The sequence below is a fragment of the Chroicocephalus ridibundus genome, chromosome 3 (assembly GCF_963924245.1).
Source record: "Chroicocephalus ridibundus chromosome 3, bChrRid1.1, whole genome shotgun sequence".
Taxonomy (NCBI): Eukaryota; Metazoa; Chordata; class Aves; order Charadriiformes; family Laridae; genus Chroicocephalus; species Chroicocephalus ridibundus.
In genome coordinates, this window is record NC_086286.1 from 125,590,661 (window position 1) to 125,610,292 (window position 19,632).

General features: G+C 47.7%; 1 protein-coding gene across 4 annotated transcripts in view; it reads right to left on the minus strand.

Annotated features, from left to right (window-relative positions):
• Nucleotides 1–19,632, minus strand: part of GATA4 (GATA binding protein 4) — a 32,194-nt gene continuing 12,562 nt past the window's right edge. For 3 of the 4 annotated variants that reach the window (XM_063330684.1, XM_063330683.1, XM_063330681.1), the window contains 5 exons: nucleotides 10,845–11,014; nucleotides 8,167–8,292; nucleotides 6,687–6,774; nucleotides 6,293–6,435; nucleotides 1–4,617 (listed from right to left, as the gene is read on the minus strand). In XM_063330684.1, the coding sequence (XP_063186754.1) occupies nucleotides 4,435–4,617; nucleotides 6,293–6,435; nucleotides 6,687–6,774; nucleotides 8,167–8,292; nucleotides 10,845–11,014 (710 nt within the window). In that variant the 3' untranslated portion in view covers nucleotides 1–4,434. The remainder of the gene's footprint in view (nucleotides 4,618–6,292; nucleotides 6,436–6,686; nucleotides 6,775–8,166; nucleotides 8,293–10,844; nucleotides 11,015–19,632) is intronic. The other variant, XM_063330682.1, reaches the window with a different exon arrangement.

Here is a 19,632-nt window from a genome sequence, read left to right on the forward strand (position 1 = left end):
TATTATCATTGTTTTATTTCCATTAGTTCTAAAGGTGTAGAAGTTACGTGGATTGGTAGCCATACTACTTCATAATATGTATTTTTTTTACATCTTTAAATAATTACAGCTTGTTCAGTTGGTTGATTTCCCTCTCCCCCCTTACAAATAAGCATCTTGTTTCCAAGGGACCTTCCCAGATGATCTGGGAAGCTTCAGACTTTATACATGGGGGGGGAAAAAATGAAGCAAAACACCACCCCTGCCATAGTCACAGCTTCAGTGTTATATTAAGAGTTGTTGATCGGTTTTAAAGCTCCCTTACAATATTCCTGAGCTCCTCCTGATTGCGCCCTCTCCAGCCAGCCCAGAAGATTGGAAGTGAAACGTGGATCTCTTCTGATCAATTTAGAAAAGAAGTGGTGAAGTGATTCAAGATATTTCACTTCCACAAAGAGGAAAGACGTTTAGGAATGGTTGAATGACCTTTCTACCCCTCTGGCTCCCTGTCCTGGTTCTCATTCGCTCACTGCATTCTGGTGACCACCGAGCCATCGCAAAGGTCTGGTTTGGCACGACCAAACCTTGTGCTGCAAACCCTTCGACGTCAAAAATTGGATGTGTGGTTAATGTGGACCTCTAAGGGAACAAGTCCCGCAAACGGATTTATATACGTGCTTAAGTGTTTTGCAGGACTGGGCCCTTCCCTCTTGCTCCCCAGGGCAGGGATGGTTCTTGGTTCTGCATTTGCGTAGGACTTGGCCTGATATGACCCTCACTAGGTTCTCCAGCCACGTTGCAATAAAATAAATTATAGCAATAATAACAGCAATAATGATCTTGCTGTAACGAGTCTCTAATAATTGTGTCTAATTATATTAGCAACGCTGGCTCTAAATGCCTCCCCCATCACGGGAAGGAAAGCAGAGCTCAGATGGAACCCTGAGTTTTGTAAGCTGTCCCTCTTGCTAGAATGAGATGAGTCTCCTGGAACTGGTAGCACTTTTTTGTCCTGTGAGTTCTGGTGTTGGCCATCCCAACTCCTACCTCCAAGAAGGGGCTCTGTGTGACTCCTGGGCTTGGAGGCAACGTTCAGTCTCCTGCAGTGACTCATTTTTTGGGAGTCCCCAAGTCTGAGCAATTAATTTACCAATGATTTTGCCTCTCATTAGAATCTAACATCTATTTGGGAAAACATTTCCGGCATGGGGGTGATCAACCACTGGAACAGGAACCCAGACAGGTTGTAGGATTTCCATCCTTGGGGATGTTCAACATTTGACTGAACAGGGCCCTGAGAAACCTGATCTAGTCCCTTCTGCCTTAAATTACTCTGTAATTCTACTGCTACAAGCTCCTTAGGACAGGACCCATCTACTATGGTGTGTTTGTACAGCACCTGCCATAGTGGTTCTCCATGTGTCTTGATATCAGTGTTGGCCACAATATGGCAAGTGGCCCTGAGCTGAAAATAGCTCTACCGCAGTTTCGGGTGACTGAAAAGAAAGACGAACCAGGTGCATCCGAACTTCTACAGCTTGGACTGCAAAAGTGGGGACAAAAGAGCCGATTTCTACCACTAAAGAGAGCCAAGTTGTCCTCACGGCCCCCAGAGCCTCACCTTTTGAAAGCAGACATCTTGTTCTGTTATCAGGGTCCTTGTAAATGCTCCTCTCTGTGTTTCTAGAATTATTTTTAAGGCTTTGTGGAAGGCTGAGAACCAGTTAACAGATCTCTACCGTGGTCATTTAGATAACCTGAGGGGGTACAAGGCAGGCTTATATCCTGCAGGGGTTTTCCCCTCTTGCATGGCAAACAGACTCCTTTATGGCATCTCGGAGTGTGTTTTGAGGGCAGGCAAAAAATTCAGCCAGGGAGTTTGGCTTTGAGGGTGGGAGGAGGAGCACAGTAATAAGGCAAGGTGGACAAAGCCCCTGGGAGCTTCTAGATGGAAAGAGAAAGGGGGCGTGTGGTTGGTCTGGACCTTAGCTTCTCTCCAGGAGACCACCCACTTCCCTCCCTCTCAGGTTGTCCAGGGTATCCCGTTAGCCAAGTGGCATCTTTGTGGTGCATGATTCTCTGTCACAGATGGGAATTCACAGCCAGATCCCAAGAGAGCTCAATTGCCATTTACAAAGGAATATAGTTCAAGGAGGAGGATGGGTAACGACCTGCATGCCCAGGGAAAAACACCTTCATGTTTCCAGTCCAAATTCATATTTTTAGGTGCTATTTCTGGCCTCATTTCTGCAGCCTACCAGGCCTGAGCAGAATCACAGAATCTAACCTACTTTTATTCATGTTTCATGAATGTCTTTTCCTTGTCTTTAATAAACACCAATGAGGCTAGACCCTGCATTAGCTCAGCAAGACAGAGTGGAAAATATGGTGCAAACACCATCCAGCCATTCCCATGGCATCACCGCTATGGTGTTTTTCTCTGGGGAGTGCAGAGGCTCTGCCACCCCTCCAAAACCCTGCAAATCTGCATTACGCCGAGCACAGGGAATGTGGAAGGGTCCAGGTCTCTCCTGTGACTCCAGTCCCAGTCTTTATCACCACCAGTCCAGTTGAATTCTTCTCCTTAAAGAAGCTTTTCTACCATCAGGAGGAAAAAGGTGAGTTCAAGCAAAGACAACACAATGCCATTCTTTTGCTTCAAACATGTATGTGGCTCCCCTCTTCGCCAAGCCGTGTATCTTGGTGTTTGCGTGGAAACATTCTTTGTGGGAATGTTAAACCGTGGGAGACAGAGGATGGCACATTTGGGAGGGATGCGCAATCCCTCTTCCAGATTTTTACTTGGTAGTTCCGTACTCGAGTTCTGGATGCAGGGAGGAGAGGAGCTGGCAAGGCAAGAAGAGTAACAGAGTTTGGGAGCGGACAGAAACAAGAGTGGAGAATCTTGTAGGACGAGGTCTCGCAGAAATTCTCTGCTTGGACAGGCAAAGCTGTCCCTTCTCAGAAATGTTGATGAAAACGTCATGGCAAGCATCTGGTGAAGCACTTAGACTGCACAGGGGAGCTGTGGCGTCTGCAGCGCTGGAGTTTGTTAAGCACATGCTAGAGAAAGAGCAGTCAGGGCTAGGTTAGGTGGACTTGATCCCATTGGGAAAAGGGAATGAGTCAGTGAGCTCTCAGCATCTCTTCCAACTCCGTTTGCTAGGATTCCCTGATTGCCGAGAGCCTTACGGGCAGGAAAAAGCACGAGTCTTGTTTAATACTCGTGTGTGAATGGAGTTATGCTTCTCCTGCAGGCAAGCGAGTCTATGCACATGCTTGGAAAAGAAAACAGCCCCTGCCTACTGTTGGGGGGGGGGCTAACAGTTAGAGGCTGAAGCCTTTGCTTGTCGCAAAAGGTGAAATCCTAAAGGGTTAGATGTGTGAAATGGTCACGAGCCAGCTGTTAGGGGGAGAAGTGGGCACTCACAGCACAGGCAAAAATAAATGACAATCAGATTTCAACAATGACATCAAGACCGACAGGAAAGTATGCAAAATAATTAAATTAACTGTCTCCAAAGCAACGGCACAGCAGTGTTAGAAGAGCATCTTTCACTTGCTGTGCTCTTGAATGATCTCTGAGCCTGTCTTGTAGCTATCCATAAGGGAAGAGCCCAGCAATCTCCTCCAGGATTTGGTGACAAATGTGGGTCTCCTCTACCTGCTTCCAGAAGGTTCCTCCTTCCAAAATCTCCCTTTGACTTTGGACAGACCTTCTCCAGGCTCGGCCAACAACCTTTTGGAAACACAGTCCCATGATTTTGTAATGATAAATAGGAAAGGAGTTACTATTAAATACAGACATTCATTAGCTTTTCAGACCATTGAGGAAAATGAAGACAATGTTCTAGATGTGTAAGCTGACGATGTGTGTGTGGGAGGGTCGCTTTTTTTCTCTGCCCTAGATCATATCAAATCCACTAAAGCCACCACAGCACATCTAGTGAAGTCTGTTCGACAAACTGTTCTGGAACTGGCTCCATTTGGTGGAAGATCACTGAATTTGGGTAATGAGAAGATGGTGGCATTTTCTTCTGGTCAGGAAAAAAACAGATGGTGACAGAAGAAAAAAAAAGTGTCTCTGCTCCACAATTGTCTTGAGTCTTAAATGCCAGATATTTTTAAATAAACTAAACTCAAGAACTGTGTCCATCTTTGTGTTTCTGGCTATTTTGTGGAAGGTGGTGACAATCAAATATAGAGAGGCTCATTTAAAGTGGGGAAAAAAGGCTTCAAATCCATTAGGTACTTTGAGATTTGAGTCTTCTCTGTTCATTTCATAAGAGCTCTCGACACCTCAGGTAAGTCCTCTTTACCTCTTTGCTGGAACATCTCACAAGGGGAGAGAAGGCAGGAGAGCAGAGGAGGTGGGAAACATTGACTTGATGATTACATGGCATCTTCTTCATCTCTCAAGCAGATCAACCTGGAGTCCGTGGGTGGAAGACCAGGTTATGCAGTTATGATGTCCCCGTGGTTTTCAGCTAACACCAGGCTGTTCCAGGAGTCCTGTTTGGAGCTGGTTTGTGGAGACTGGCTGATAGCTGACTGGTAAGCCTGCGGGGAAAGCTTCAGAGCTGAAATCGCAGGGTGAATAGATGATCCATGTCCGGACATGGCAGAGACTGAGAATGCCTATGGAAAAAAGGAAAATCCCGTGAACAAAGCTTCGAACCATAGAGGACCACAAGAGTCTCTTTATGGGGGGCTGGTGCTATTGTGATAACGTATCTGTGGATTTGCTGTAGAGCTGCAGATGGCAACTTATGCATGATGCTTTGGACACACTCTTTCCTTGTTCTATACCCTGTTCTTTCCTATTGCTGCACATGGGGCATCTTGTTCCCTTCTAAATGTCAGGAATCATAGAATCATAGAATGGTTTGGTTTGGAAGGGACCTTAAAGCTCATCTAGTTCCAACCCGCTGCCCTGGCCAGGACCACCTCCCACTAGACCAGGTTGCTCAAAGCCTCATCCAGACTGGCCTTGAACCCCTCCAGGGATGGGGCATCCACAACCTCCCTGGGCAACCCGTTCCTCTCCCTCACCACCCTCACAGTAAAGAATTTCTTCCTAATATCCAATCTAAATCTACCCTCCTTCAGTTCGAAAACATTACCCCATGTCCTAACATTACACTCCCTGATCAAAAGTCTCTCCCCATCCTTCCTGTAAGCTCCCTTTAGGTACTGGAAGGCCGCTATAAGGTCTCTCAGAACCTTCTCTTATGATCATTTTACCTCCCAAGGCTTGAGATTTCATTGGCCTTGGGCTCTCCTAGCTTTCAAATGGCCTCCTGTGGATTGCAGGACATATTAACAGTGCTGCAAAGTGCTTGAGGTGCAGGATCAGTCCAGCACAACACTCAACCACTTTTTTTTTTTTTTTTTTCCCTCCAGGTATCATCTTTTTTAAACGCTGGAGTTCCCTGTATGAACCCAAAGGTAGAGCAACTCTCATAAATTATATTATATGCTCTGCCTCTTAACTGTGCTGTGCTATAAGGATCATTAACCAAGGCACGGTTATTAAACCTGCGGACACTCAACGCAGATCAGCTCCCAGATCTGTGTGCTGCTCAGCAGGAGACCCACCTTGTGTGGCTGCAGTGCTGGAGCCAAGACATCTAGTGGTGGATGTGGCACAGAGCACACCACTTCTGCTTCCTTGCTTTACCTTCGCGGGGACGCGTCTCACTTAGATTGGGGCTTGTGTGAGTTTATTCTCCTCACACTGCATTTCTCGTATCGCCCGACATGCAGCCAGGCAGTGTGGAGAAAGTAGGGTAATACTGCAAAGTTTTTCCTTGCTCAAGACAAATCAAATAATAAAAACGGAACGGGCATTTTCTTGCTATGGGACCTATATAGCTGCCTCGCTAGAAGGAACTTCATGTTTTCAGCAAAGCTACTACTTTTTGTCCATTCAGAACTGCCATACATCATTAAAAAGCTATATTGTGCTTGTAGACATTGTGACAAGAACATGGGGGTTTTGCCCCACAGAATGGTTTGGGTTGGAAGGGAACTTAAAGATCACACAGTTCCAACCCCCCTGCCATGGGCACGGACACCTCCCACTAGACCAGGTTGCTCAAAGCCCCGTCCAACCTGGTCTTAAACACTTCCAGGGATGGGGTGTCCACAGCTCCTCTGGGCATCCATCCCAGAGGATAGATCTTTTACTGCGAGCTCCTAGACCCCTGGGTTGAAAAGGATTTTTCCACAGAGGTTTTGAGGATGTTCTTCTCAACATGTCTACCATCCTAGTTCCCCTCTTTGTCCTACTGCCAGCATCTCCTCTCTGTACCTGAGAAATTGGGCTGGGGTGCCCGTAATGAGATGAGAGCCCAGGTTCTGTTTTTATGGGACGCATTTCCTCAGTGGTCGTGGTGCTGCTGCTGCTGCTGGTGGAGCTGGTGGTCGGGGTAAGACTCTCGCTGCTGGATGGACCTGTGAGAAAGCAGATGGTAAACCGGCTCTTCCCAAAAACATTTCAGTATGGAGATATACCCACCCACCAAGAAGTTAGTGTGGGTAAAAATAAAAAAATAAATAGTGGCTTTGTTACTGCTGAAAGGCATTCAGAGATCCCCCACTTTTGAAGAATCAGCCCATTTTTTGGTTGGGTGTCTGACTTGCAGGACATGATGGTCAGAAACACACATATAGACATACAATAAACTTCCCTATTCATCACTTACCTGCTGGTGTCTTTGTTTTGTTAAGATTCTTCGGCTTGCGCTTCCTTGTCTGAATGCCCTCTTTTCTCATGGCTAACGGCCTTGGAACCTATGGACCCAAATACAAAAACTTATTGGTTTCTGTATGATGACCATAAGGTCATCTAGGAGAACATGATTCCAGCTCTACCTCACAGGGTCTTGAAAACCACCTGATTTAACTGAAAGCAACAACAAGATGGAGCCCAAAGTCACTGGGTGTGAAGAGATATGTCAAAGCTATAAGATGTGCTTCCACATGGTGTTGGATACCCCATGTCTATTGGTGTTTAGGAGGCATTTGGACAATGCCATTAATCATATGCTTTTGGTGAGCCCTGAAGTGGTCAGACAGTTGGACTACATGATCACTGTAGATTCCCTCCAACTAAAATACTCTATTCTATTCTATTCTATTCTATTCTATTCTATTCTATTCTATTCTATTCTATTTCTATTTCTATTTCTATTTCTATACTACTCCATTCCATTCCAAGTAGGAACAGAATAGGCTTTTCACACCATGGATATTGAGTGTTCAAAGGCCAGACGGGATAAACAGTTCATGTGATTTATTTTTCCATTTAACTCAGAGCAGAAGACATCTTTCTGGCTAATTCCTGCTTTCTGGAAAGGTATCAAGCCTGGGGGGGGGGACCTCCCTTAGGAACTGATCCTGCTGAGGTAGTCACCCTCATGGTCAGAAACACCCTGGGACTTCTAGGAAGCATTTTTTGGGTTAGGTAAGGCTTCCCTTCAGCCACCTTGTCTTCCAGCTTCAACCTGACTTCCATCAATGTTCTTCCATCTGCTCTGAAGCACTGGACATCATTAACAGCATGGATGTGTATAAAAACCCAGCAATGAGAAGTGGAAGGGGGCATTGCTACTAAGCAATCGCCAGGGTGTTGAAGGCCTCTGTCTCTGCCATGGGGGTGGCTCTGTTGCCATTGACTGGTGGGAGAAGGACTGGTGATTTGCATCTTGAAGGACTCCAACAAGACTCTTCTAGATAAATCAGACATGACATAGATACATGAAGCCCCCACTGACAGGAAGAGACTATCTGGGCACCCGTGCAAGAAAAGTCATTGATTGCTCCCACAACAAGTCTACAACCAAGTCTTAGGTGGGATCTGACACCCCATGTGGAACAGCAAAGCCCTTCTTTGTGCTTCTGACTCAGGTTTTCACTTAAGTGCCTGAATTTAGGCAAGAAGAACCTGGGCCGAGTTTTATTGGGTTTTAAGACTTGGATGCAAAGGGTAGCAAATTAATGTGTGAGAAATGTCCTGTGTCACCCGTCGCCAGTATAAACATGGTGGAGTATCGAGGGGGACTAAGGCCCATAGGGACAGACGGAAAAAGCTCCAGGAGAGCAGAGAATTGTACAACAAAGCCAATCCACAGCTTGCTGCTATCCATACCCTCCCCATAGAGTAAAGATCAATGAAGGCCTTACCCCATGGAGCTTCATGTAGAGTCCGCAGGCATTACAGACGGGCTCTCCCTCAGCATTCCGGCGCCAGAGCGTGGTCGTCGTTGTCTGGCAGTTGGCACAAGAGAGGCCGACACGGCGAGAAGCCGACTGCGAGAAAATGCAGAGGACGAAAACACATCAGCCCACCATCAGCACCTCAGATCCCAATGAGCTCACTGCAGCACGCCTCGAGTTTTCCTCTCCTCTTGTCTCTCTTATTTCTCTGTCTTTTCTCGCCTTGCTGCAGTGGATAAACAGCTGCTTTTTACTTCTTCTCTTGCCTTTCCACTGCCTCCTGCCTGCCAGTGCTATGCAGATACCTCAGCTGTGCTGGGGCATCTCAGATGGTGCCAGAGACATCACCTGAATAGAGCTCCAGTGAGTCTAGTAGAAGCTTAGAGACCCACCACATGTGCACACACCGACACTAAAGTGTCTGGATCTCAGACCATCCTGCCCTTTCAGGCTCCCAAGTCCTTCACCTTCCAAGCATCATCCCAAGAAGACGTTATCAATGCCATGAATGTGACATACTTTGCTCATGTGGCTTGAGGGAAAGATAAGAAAAAGAGTGCTTCTCAATCAATCCCCACTAATGAAGCAGTGCAGGGAACAGGCCTTTTGAAGTTCCCTTTCTGGGTGAACTGGTTTAGCCAGGCTCAAAAGGCCACAGGAGGAAGACAATGGGCTTGAAACCGTATAAAATAACAGTTTTGAGCTTGGAAGCAGAGTAGGAGGTGGAGAAAGAAAAAGCCACATCCTCCACTCCTGCCTGACTCTTCCCAGCATCCTTCAAAGTTCAGGTCTTAAGAGGCTGAGGATAAAGTCTGGATGAGCTGGGGTCAAATTCCCTCTTTGCTTGCCGATAAACTGGGGACTGAACAGAAGTGCTAGAGCTGGGTGAAGATGCCGGTTCTCGCAGTGCCTGAAGAGGAGCCTATAGGGAGGAAATCTGGTGGCCTTGGACACCTATCCAGCTCTGCAGACCCTTAGCTAGCAGCTGTGTAATGGGGTGAAAGCCTGGGAGATAAGGACTTGGCAGTTACCAAGGATTTCCTCTGTGATCTTTGCCATAGCCTTCTCTCCATGCCTTCTCCCTCATTATAAACCAGGTTTGGTTAATCTACAGCAGCAGGACAATAAAAAGTTGAAATTCAAGTACTTCTTAAGAACTTCAAAAGCTGGAAGCCCCTTTGGTGCAGAGAAACCAGAGTCTCCTTTAGTTGAAACCTCACCATCTATTAGCTTCAGTCATCGGCCTTTGTAAGTAGACCGAGAGCTTAAAAGAGAGGTTGCATCAAAGGCAAAGATCTCCCCTTGCAGAGCTCTCTCTCTTCTCTTTTTTCTCTACAAAAAAAGGGGTTACACAGTGACAGATGACGCCCAGTCACTTGTACTGAATATATTTATTTAGGTAGACCAGTTGGCGTTACTTTAACCACACTTCGACATTGCATCCCTAGACATATCCTCCTTTTCTTCATAGAAATTCTCTTACCAAAGAAAAAACAGGAATTTGGCCTTTTTTTGCAAGCTTTCCAGGTTGCCAGCTCCCCAGACAAGTGACAAAAACACCTGTAGAGATCTGCACACCTCATGCATTTATATTTCTCATGAGGTTTTCCAAGCCTTACCCCAAGGCTGTGCAGAGAGTTAAGAACACTCGTTGCTCCTTTCTGTAAAGGACCAAGCCCGGTACCCAACGGGCCATTCCTGACCACACTGATGTGCCCCAGGACAACACGTAGACCAGTAAATGGAAGAGGGCAAGGGCCTGGATGGCAGGGTGACGACACTGCCTGGCTTAGTGCAGTGTTGAGGAAAGGGTTTTCACAAGAGGGCGCTGGGTGGCTGTGGCTGGTGGCAGCACTCAAGCTGCTAGTGTCATTTTTGACACTTGCAGGGGACGGCTGGATTTGAGCACAGGCAGGTCCGGGCGGTGCAAAGGGCAGGGCAGGTTGGGGACAAAGCCTCATGGAAGACAAGGAGTGGGGAAAGCTACTCCTTGGTGGCTCCTTTTCACCTGGGTTTGTGATGGACCCATGTCCCTGGGGCACAGGCTGCAGATACCTTCCCAAATTCCCTCACCAAAACAGGCAGGGACAGGCAAGGTATCAACACCAAGATGTTCCCATGCGTACCCCATCCTGACCCCACAGACTCTGGGATGACCTGACCTGCCCCACAAGCTCTGCTTCGGCTCACCTTATGGAGCTGGGATCACGGTATCCAAAAAAAGTGGCCAGTTAGCATGAAGCGACCAGGGAATAAGGACCCTCAGGGTAAGAGAAGATGGACTGACGGTGTGGTGGAGCTGGAAAGGGTTTCCATTCGTCCTGATATATCTACAGGGATACTAAAGCAAAGACTGGCTTATGCTAAACTGACACCAAGGTTCTGTCCCTGTGTCCTACAGCCTCTTCCACTGCCTGGCCTAGGTGTCTGCAGAACCAGGTTGGACAGTTCAAGGTCTTGGAGTGTACCAAGTACAAGACAATCTATCTGGTTTATTTTGGAAATCCGGATCAAAACCACCTAAATTGGGCAGAGGAGGAGCGAAGGAGTTGAAAGACCCCTGGCATCTCCACCTTGCCGAGGTCTTTTTTGCCTCATCCTCACACGCAGCTGTGCCCCACATGCATTGTGTGATCTTGACTCACCAGCCTCCTCTGAGGTTTGAACAATGGCCGGTTGATGCCGTTCATCTTGTGGTAGAGCCCGCAGGCGTTGCAGAGGTAGTGCCCCGTGCCGTCTCTCCTCCAGAGCGGGGTGGACATGGCCCCGCAGTTGACACATTCTCGCCCCTCAGAATAATCATCAAAAAATTCTGCTGCCATGATGGGAGAGAAAGGGAAAGACGTGGTTAATTAGGCAGCTGTACATTTAATTTCTGGTCTGGTTCTCAATATTTGAGCCCAGAAGTGGCATTTCGAGAAATCCCAAACATTCAGATTTTACAAGGTGCAAGAAACAGCTCTTCCCTTCTCAAGGAAGCCCCCGGGATTATTGGGAAAGCGGAACCCCTTTCCCTGCCATACAGTGTTGGCTGCAGGACTTCTGTGGCAGCAGGGATGTGCTGGGACACGGATACAAGGAGACAGAAATAGAAACCTCTCCTTCTGCTCTGACGTTATCCAATTTTCAAGACTGGACTTAGCCAGGGCAAACAGATTGGGGCAGGCGAACAGCCGTGTTTACAACCAAGACAAATTGCCTGCGACCACAGACAAACACAATCCCAGACCCACGAAGCAGAACTGCCCAGAGATCAGACGCTACCCGAGCATCTCTCAGTGGGGCTCAAGCCAACATGGACAGGGAAAGCCGTGCCTGTATGCCCTGTTACCCCGCAGGACTTCTCCTCACCCAGCCCATGCCAGCTCCCACCCTCCGTGGAGGGGAATGGCTGCGAAGAGCCAAGGGGGAGAGACATTTGCGTGCCTTTGACCTGTTCTCTGCACAAGAAGCATCTCCACATGGACAACGCTAGGTCAGGCTGTGAGCTAACAGACATCATTGGGGGTTCACAGGTATCACAGTAACTCAGCTTTTGATGCAAATCTCCATCGTGCTTGATGTCACTCTCCAGGGGTTTGTGCGTTCACCCACCACGCTCCTGGTTGACCCTCCACTGAAGCCCAGCAGCAGCTGTACTGTGAGGGTGAGGACAGCTGCCCTGGGCTGGGCCAGCCCAATCCCTCTGTCTCTGACAGGTCCCCATCGTCAGTGCAGAGGTCAACGCAACGCACCTCGACTGCATCATCATTTGGAAAGACACAGGTCAGCTCACCCTTGGACACGATGCCCTCTAGAAGCCAAGAACTTCGCCTAATAGAATACAAGCATCACCTACAGCCTTGCTGAGCTGTAAATATAGCTGCATCCAGCTGGCACGGCCCTTGAAAATACATGTTGCTGATGGTCATCCCGCCTGGAGAGTACTGAGTTCAGCTGGGGGATGTATTTCTTCTGTTACAAAACCAGTCCTCCCTGCACATGGACATGTTCTGTTGTGGGCACCAGAAAGGGAACACTAGATGGTAAAATAATTGGGGAGAAGAAGGAAACGACAAATGACAGCAAAGGGCTCTGTCACTTAACGTAGGCTGGGACTAAACCAAGCTGGTAAAAAAATTCCCAACAAACTGCAGAGCACAGGAGATGTTTGGAGGACGGCAAGAGCTTTGCATCAGGACCCTCAGCCATTAAAGACCACCATAATGTTAATTCTTAAAATGTGATTGTGCATCTTGCTATATTTCTTGCTTGTCCACCTGCGTGTTATACCAGTACCTCAGCTTTCTGCTGGAAGATAACAGTTCACCAAAGACCAAACCAACTAAATTTAGCTTCTCCCTGATCTGTGTCTCAGTCCCATGTGAATCCTCTTCTATCTAATACGGGTTATGTTCAAACGTCAGCCCTATTTTCTCTTTTCTCCAGACTATTTTTGGAAAATCAGCAGGAAACTACATAACCATGAAACAGCCAAAGGATTAAAAAATTACTGAAGTGGTGCTGGTAAACAGAGACACGGAGAAATAAGATTCATGTGAGCCTAATTCTCCCTAGAAAACCAAGGTAAAATTGGCATGAGATTACACCATGTGGCCAGGGGAAATACTAGAAAATAGTAAATGAATGTACCAAAGGGGTTCTGGAACCAGAAAAGAAGCAATCCAGTATCTTCTCATGAGTTTAGGAAAATCTCGTTGCCTTTGAACAATTCTGGTGGTTTAGGAAAGCTGGGAATCCCTCCAGGTGATTTTTGTACACATGGATTCAGTGATACTGTAACCGCAATGCCTCGCTTTCCCCTTTAAAATCATGATTGAATCACAGCCAAAATCTAGATCAAATAAACTTCCTTTGAAAAGAGAAGGGATTGGAACAGCTGGTCAGGAAAGAACTAATTTCCTTGAAAAATCTCAAGAAAGGAAAACATTTCACTATTTTTTTTTCATCTTAGAAGTTGTTGAGGTTTTTGATTATCATTTTCCAAAATAAAAGCGAAATTATTTTCATAGTGGTTTTTATCCTGCGAGAAAATCCCTTCTTCTTTTAAAATAATTCAGTACGAAGTTGTTGACATAATCCAGGGAGAATTTAGCAGAGCAGAGGTAGTCCAAAGATGACAGTTAAAATTCTTGACCGATTTGAGTTGTGTCTGTGAGTAATTACAAAATATCAGTTCTCCTGGAGATTTTTCCACCATAAAACCAAAATCTGGAAGATTTAATCAAAGAAAAAGGAGAAAATTCCTATCAGTCCCTCAGAAATGTTGAGTTAGACTAACTCTTGAATAAGAATGTCCCTCAAAATGGGTGTGATAGGAAGAAATATCAAGTATGGGTGGGTATACTTCTGCTTTTGGAAAAAAAGAAAAAAGAGGATGTGGAGTTGAAACCAGGCAAACCGTAAATCTCTTTATTTTCTGACAATAAGCAAATTTGCTACTGAATGTTGAGTGTTATTTCCTAAGGGTTTGTGTAACACCCAGCTCCACTGTCCACATTATTTTCACCGTTGGCTTGTAACCAGACATCCAAAATCCCAGTGCAAAGCAGTCTTGCGACTTGCTTCTTTTGCTCTTGTTTTTCATCTGGTTTTGTTTGAGCTGTAATCATCACTGCTTGTTTGGGGTGTTTATTTCAGTTTCCGTGGAATTTGGACCGGAGCGTCTCTCTTGAGGGACTTTCACTGCTTTATTTTAAAAAAAAAACCCCTCTTCTACTTCTGTAGTAATAACATTTGTGTGATTTCCCCCTCTCAGCTGCAGACAAAGGTGCTCCTTGTGAACGTTAGTAAACAAGAATTACCGGTGCTTGAGATGGGGAAGGAACAGACTTTGTTCCTGGGGCTCCACGCAATGGGTGGCTCTCCCTACTCACAAGCCCTCGTGGGGTGATATCAGATGGGTGCGTCCCTGGCATGCACCACCCAGTGCTGAGTCAGAAGATGACATCTGCAGAGTGCAACCTCATTAAACCCATTCCTGGAGCCCCATCAGAGCAGAGGGAGCTCCTTGACCTCAAGAGATCTCACCTGGAGGAGAAATATCCTCTCCTGCTTCAAAGTATGCTTGGAGGTGGCAGTGGATGTTGTCTTGGACACTGCTGGCTGCTGGCTCAGAGAAGATGGCGTAGGCTTAGTGCATGCCCTTTAGTGGACAAAGGGCGTTTGGGCCCCAATGGAGAAGTGGAAGGCAAGGGACTGGATTTCTTTCTAAAACAGATGCTGTAATTTCACAGCATCACTAAAATCAAGGATGAAGTTGCCGAGGGGAGCTTTCTGAGCTGACCTTCGGGCCACACAGCTGAGACATCCCAGCTGCTCTGGAAAACCTGAGGGTCTACGAAATAGTGAGAAAGTATTGCCTGAAGAGCTGCAGCCCATGCAGTTTGACGTGGGTGGGTGTCCAAGACCTATGAAACACAAATGCTCAAAATGCTTGTTTCTGAAGATCTGGGCCATGGTCTCTGCCTGCTTCCTTCCCCCAGGAGCATAGCTGGGGGCAAGACCACCTCTCCGTGCCTGGGTGCTCACAAGAAGACAGCAATATCTCCAAAGTCCCTGACAAGACAAGCCCAGTGCTCAGAGCCCAGAAGAACCGTGATCCACCAGCGAGCTGAGCTATATTGGGCATGGAGGTCACTGGGCTTCAAGTGCACTGATTGTTTAATTTGCCACTGTTATTAATAATGGGGATTAAGGCGCAGCAGACTGGAGGCTCCCCAGGAAAAAGCAGCAAAGCATTTTCTTGGCTTCCGTCTCAGGGCTGGAGCTCTAAATCCTGGCATTATGAGATCCCCTGACACTTATTCCTTGTACTTAGCAGCCGGGAAAGGAAACGTTTATTCAGGCAGCAAATTGCCCGAGCAGCTCCCGGAGGGCCCTGAACAATGCGGGGGGAAGGAAAGGCTCCCCCAGTCGCACTCAGGGCAATAATTTCCGTTTTGTGGCACAGGAGCCGCTGCCTGATAATGGAGATTTATGGGTCCGTCTGGTGACCTCTGTAACAGCCTTTCTGCTGGAGAGATTTACTCCCTCTCCCGAAGCCAGGTATGGGACAGGGTTGAGGAAAGGATAACGTTTGCTGGTTAGGCTGAGAAGGACACAGACCCATGGCTGAAGTAGCCTCATATGTGCTGAGTGGCCTCATCTTCCTCTTTGAACACACAGCTCCCCTGAGTGCCTTTGCCCAGCCTTTGTCTTGGATAATATCAGCCTCGGGATCATTCAGTCCTTTTTGTGGGTTGGGTCCCTGGCCTTGACTAATGCTAATGGCCTTTGATTTAGTCCTTCTACCTTTAGTCCATGGAGAAGCTTCTCACATGAGAGCAGATCATGAAATCTCGCTGAATGACCCAGGCAGTGGAGAGGATGGATTGGGTCCTGTCCCTATCCTGGTCATCAGCTTGCTGTATAAAAGATCTTTTTCCCCTCATACCTACTGTTTATGAGGACTGCAAGGTCCCCAGGGCAGGAAATGTCACTTGTGTGTTGCACAACAGCCTCCTAATCTTGGGTGAGGCCTTGAGCATGCTAATGTCAGAAATACTTTCCACAATGGGACATTCAGTCCCCTGGGAGCCAGGAGCAGCTCCTAAGTGGGTTGCTGGAGTCTGGTAGGGAAAAAAGCATTCTTCGATGTGACCCTTCATGGCTCTTAGTCATTGGGAGTGGTCCTTCACATCCACCACCAGGTCCACAGAGATCAACTGGTATGGACAATGCAGGGCAAAACAAGAAAGCAGATCTGAGCACCACCAGCCAGCCCACACCTACAGACACTTTTTTCCAGCATGGCTAGGACATGACAGCATCTCTGACCAAGGACCCAGCCCACCCAAAGTCTGAGTGCTTTTGTCTTCCCAACAAGGAGAATCAGATACCCTCTCACAACTAAGCCAGCTGGGGATCAGAGGGAGGTTGCCCAAGGCTCGAGTCCGAAGGGTGGCTTGAAATCCCCTCTCTGGGTCCTTCCACCATCTCTGCAAACCCCAATTCCAACAGCATTCCCATTCCTAGGTCCAGACCTTCTGGGTTTGTTTGGGCTTTTCTTAGCAACCCTGAATCTGTTAACCTTGGAGAGACCATCCTGAACACATAAACCTGAGGGATCGGGACCCAAAAGAATAATAACAGTAAAAGCACCTCCGATAGGGAGATTTTGAATCCTTCAGTTCAAAGCCAACAACCAGTTTATAAGTCTCTGTTCCCAAATCAGCCTCTAGAAGGGGACAAAGAGCCCTCCCTGCCCTGGTTTGGGGTCAGACCCTGCTGCATGAGAAACTTCAACAAGGTTGTCTACCTTCTTCTGCCCTCCAGCCCCCTCCTGCCTTCACCCCCTCTGGGTGAAGAGAAATGGAGAGAGACTTCCATTAATATAGCCCTGGAGTTTTGTTTACAGCTGGAGGGATATTTAATATCAACATTTCCCCCTGCAGAAGTGTCTTCTCAACCCAATGAAGCAACTCAGCAAAGGAGAAGCTGTCCTTCAAACACAGCCAGGCACTTACAGGCTCTAAACAGACCCTGAGAGCAGTTTTTCCCCACAGAGAAGCAGTTTCCTAAAACAATTTGTTATGATAAGAGGTGAGAGCCACGATCCTGTGTATACACGCCTCCCAAATGGACTCTCAGGGGAACTCGCAGATGAGGCAAAGGACATTGGCCCCTTCGGACACATGGGCACCCTGGGATCCCACCCAAGACACCCTCCCCTTCTCCTTCAAGGGACAGCCACGACAGTACAGCAGGGGGACATGGGATTTGCCATTCCCAGTTCCTTAGGATGGTTCGTCCCAAATCCCAAGTTTGTTGCCATTAATAAGTGACAGTGGGAATTTTTCCTAAGGATTCCCTTCCTGAGCCTTTAGGAGTCCTTTTAATAAGTGTTTTGCTGCAACTAGTGGAGCCGAAAGTCACATCTTCTATTTCTTTTGAATGGGCTGAGATGCTCCCATGAATTGCATGACTCCAGAAGCTGAAGTTTCAAGGGGAAAAACCCACCAAAATGGTGGTTTCTGGTCAGATCGCAGCAGTTAAAAGTGCTGGTTGGTCCATTATCGTGGCAGAGCAGGGCTGAACTGGAAAGGAAAGCAGGAGCAAAAACCAAGGAGAGACAAAAGTAGAAGCGACATGGAGCATCTGGAAATAAAGGAGCCCAAATATACGCCTGGGAGGGATCTGTAGCCCAAAGCAAGCTGTCAGTGAGCCTTTCGTTTTTTGGCAGGGACATCCTCAGTTCGACACACAGACTGGGATCAGAAAGCCCATGATAAACTAATGGAGATGAGGATGTTTCTGTAAAAGCAGGTTCTGACCATTGGCTTTTTCCCTCCCTCCCCTCTGACTGACTTTGGGGGAAATTCATCCAGGGCCCCGCTATTTTAGAGACTAATGGGACCTAGACACGGGGAGAGCGGGACAGTGCCTCTTTGAGTAGTGCCTATCAGTGGGTTGGTTGCTGGTGGGAATGTGGCTCCCTGCTCTCCTCTGATCCAGATTATCAGAGAACATCTCCTGTGCGATTGCTGGTCTGCAGGAAACGGAGAAGGCGGTAAATTCATCACTGTTAACCAGAAAGACAGCTTCAAGCAAAATGCATCACTGTGAAGCTTCACAGAAATGGCTCGAAGCTGTCCCAGAGCGTTTTGGGGTTTATCTGATGCGTCTACGGTGGACAAAATGGTTGGTTACTCAGTTGGCTGCCTGACCAAACAGCTTTCCCCCTGCAAACCTAAAGACCCTACTTATTGCTCAGGAAAAATTGAACCTACAGCCTGGCTGAGCCACGTGCTGCTTTTGAAAAGGCAAAGAAATCTGTTTTCTCCTTGCTTTGTCCAACACCACAGCCTGGCTGTTCCTGTGCAGCCCTTCTCAGGCCAAATGTTTCACGTCAAGGCAAAGGGAACATTGCGTCCCTCCCCTGCAAAGCTCCCTCCTCTGCCTGCGGCAAGCCAAGGTCTATGGCACGCACCATTGCCAACAGCCAAGAATACTCCTTTCCTTCGTGGATATGTTTTCCCCGGTTTGAAGGACAGTGGAGGTAGAAGCAGCCAAGGGACCAGCTGAGATCATGTGCAAGAGGGAGATGCCGGGGAGGTTGGTCAAATCCTGGGCCTGGATTTGAGTTCGGTCTTGGCTCTGCAATAGGATTCTCTTGAGCAAGGTTTTTCATCTCTTTGCAATGCTATTCTTCCACCATGACTTCCCTGCCTCACCAGAGGGAGACAACAGGACAGCTTTCAGAGGCCAGGGTCATAGATGTGGAGATAAGCAGTGTATGGAAGAAGGGTGGGTGGAAACGGGATGGATTCCTCCAAAGCAGATACAGATAAACTGCCTGTTTTGGGAAGGGGCAGGGGATGGTCCTGGGGGACTGGCCAACCTGGTTTCTTGGAGAAGCACTGACAGCTCTCCAACACACCAGATTGCAAACCATCAAGCCCAATGGTTGTACCAGAGCTGACTGAAGAGACGGTTGACCAGCACACTGAAGTACCGTGAAATGCCCACATCCAACAGGTACACAGTCTGCCCTACAGGAGACCGGCATGCGAACACCCCTGAAGATGTGGTGTGCTTTTGGTGGGAGTAATTGCTGGCCACCCCTTTGATAGCAACCTGGTGTCCTACAGCAACTTCTGCTGACTCTCAAGTTGTGCACGTGTGAAGGTCCAAGGTCTGCTTTCTTTTGCAGGGATGTAAGCCTGATCCCACCCACCAGTGACCTCCCCTTTCTTACTCCTACTTACAGTTCTTACACTTGTAAATATCTGAGGCTCTTCTGATAAACAGGAGATTCCTCGGCTTATCGACTGTCCAAATATTTTTTAACAAATCTTAGATTAGCACGGAGAGCCCGGGGAATGGCCAGGATGGGGCCATCCACAGTCTGGGGTCTGCTTGGCAGGAGGCACCTGGAAATGGTCTTTCTCTTTTTTGACAATGGAAAAAAACTACAGCGTTTTTCTCCTTGAAACGTGTCCCATCTCCAAATGGATGTGCCCTAGCAGAGGCTCTGCTTTGATAACTGCAAGGGAAGGGATGGTGTGGAAAAAAACGTAGAGGATCAGAAAAGATTGGGATTTGCAATGCCATGATCCCACCTGAGCAGCCATTTCTGAGTTGCGCACAGGCAATGGACCATCTCCAACATGTGCGGCCGTGTCTGCTGTACCCACAGAGGACCACAAGCAGGTGTGCGGTGGAGACATGCCAAGCTGCTGCTCCGCGGCTGAGCCATGGGAACTGGCCTTATGGCTACTGGGTAACTGGTGAACGCTGACCCTAAGCCCAGCTAGCAGAGTCTGGCCATGTTCAGATGCTCTCAGACCCCAATCTACAGTGGTCACATCTCAGCTGCTTCCCAGGAGCTGCACCAGTAGATGCTTGGATCAGGCTGAGGTGCTTGGACCATGCCAGGGGCTGTGCTAACGA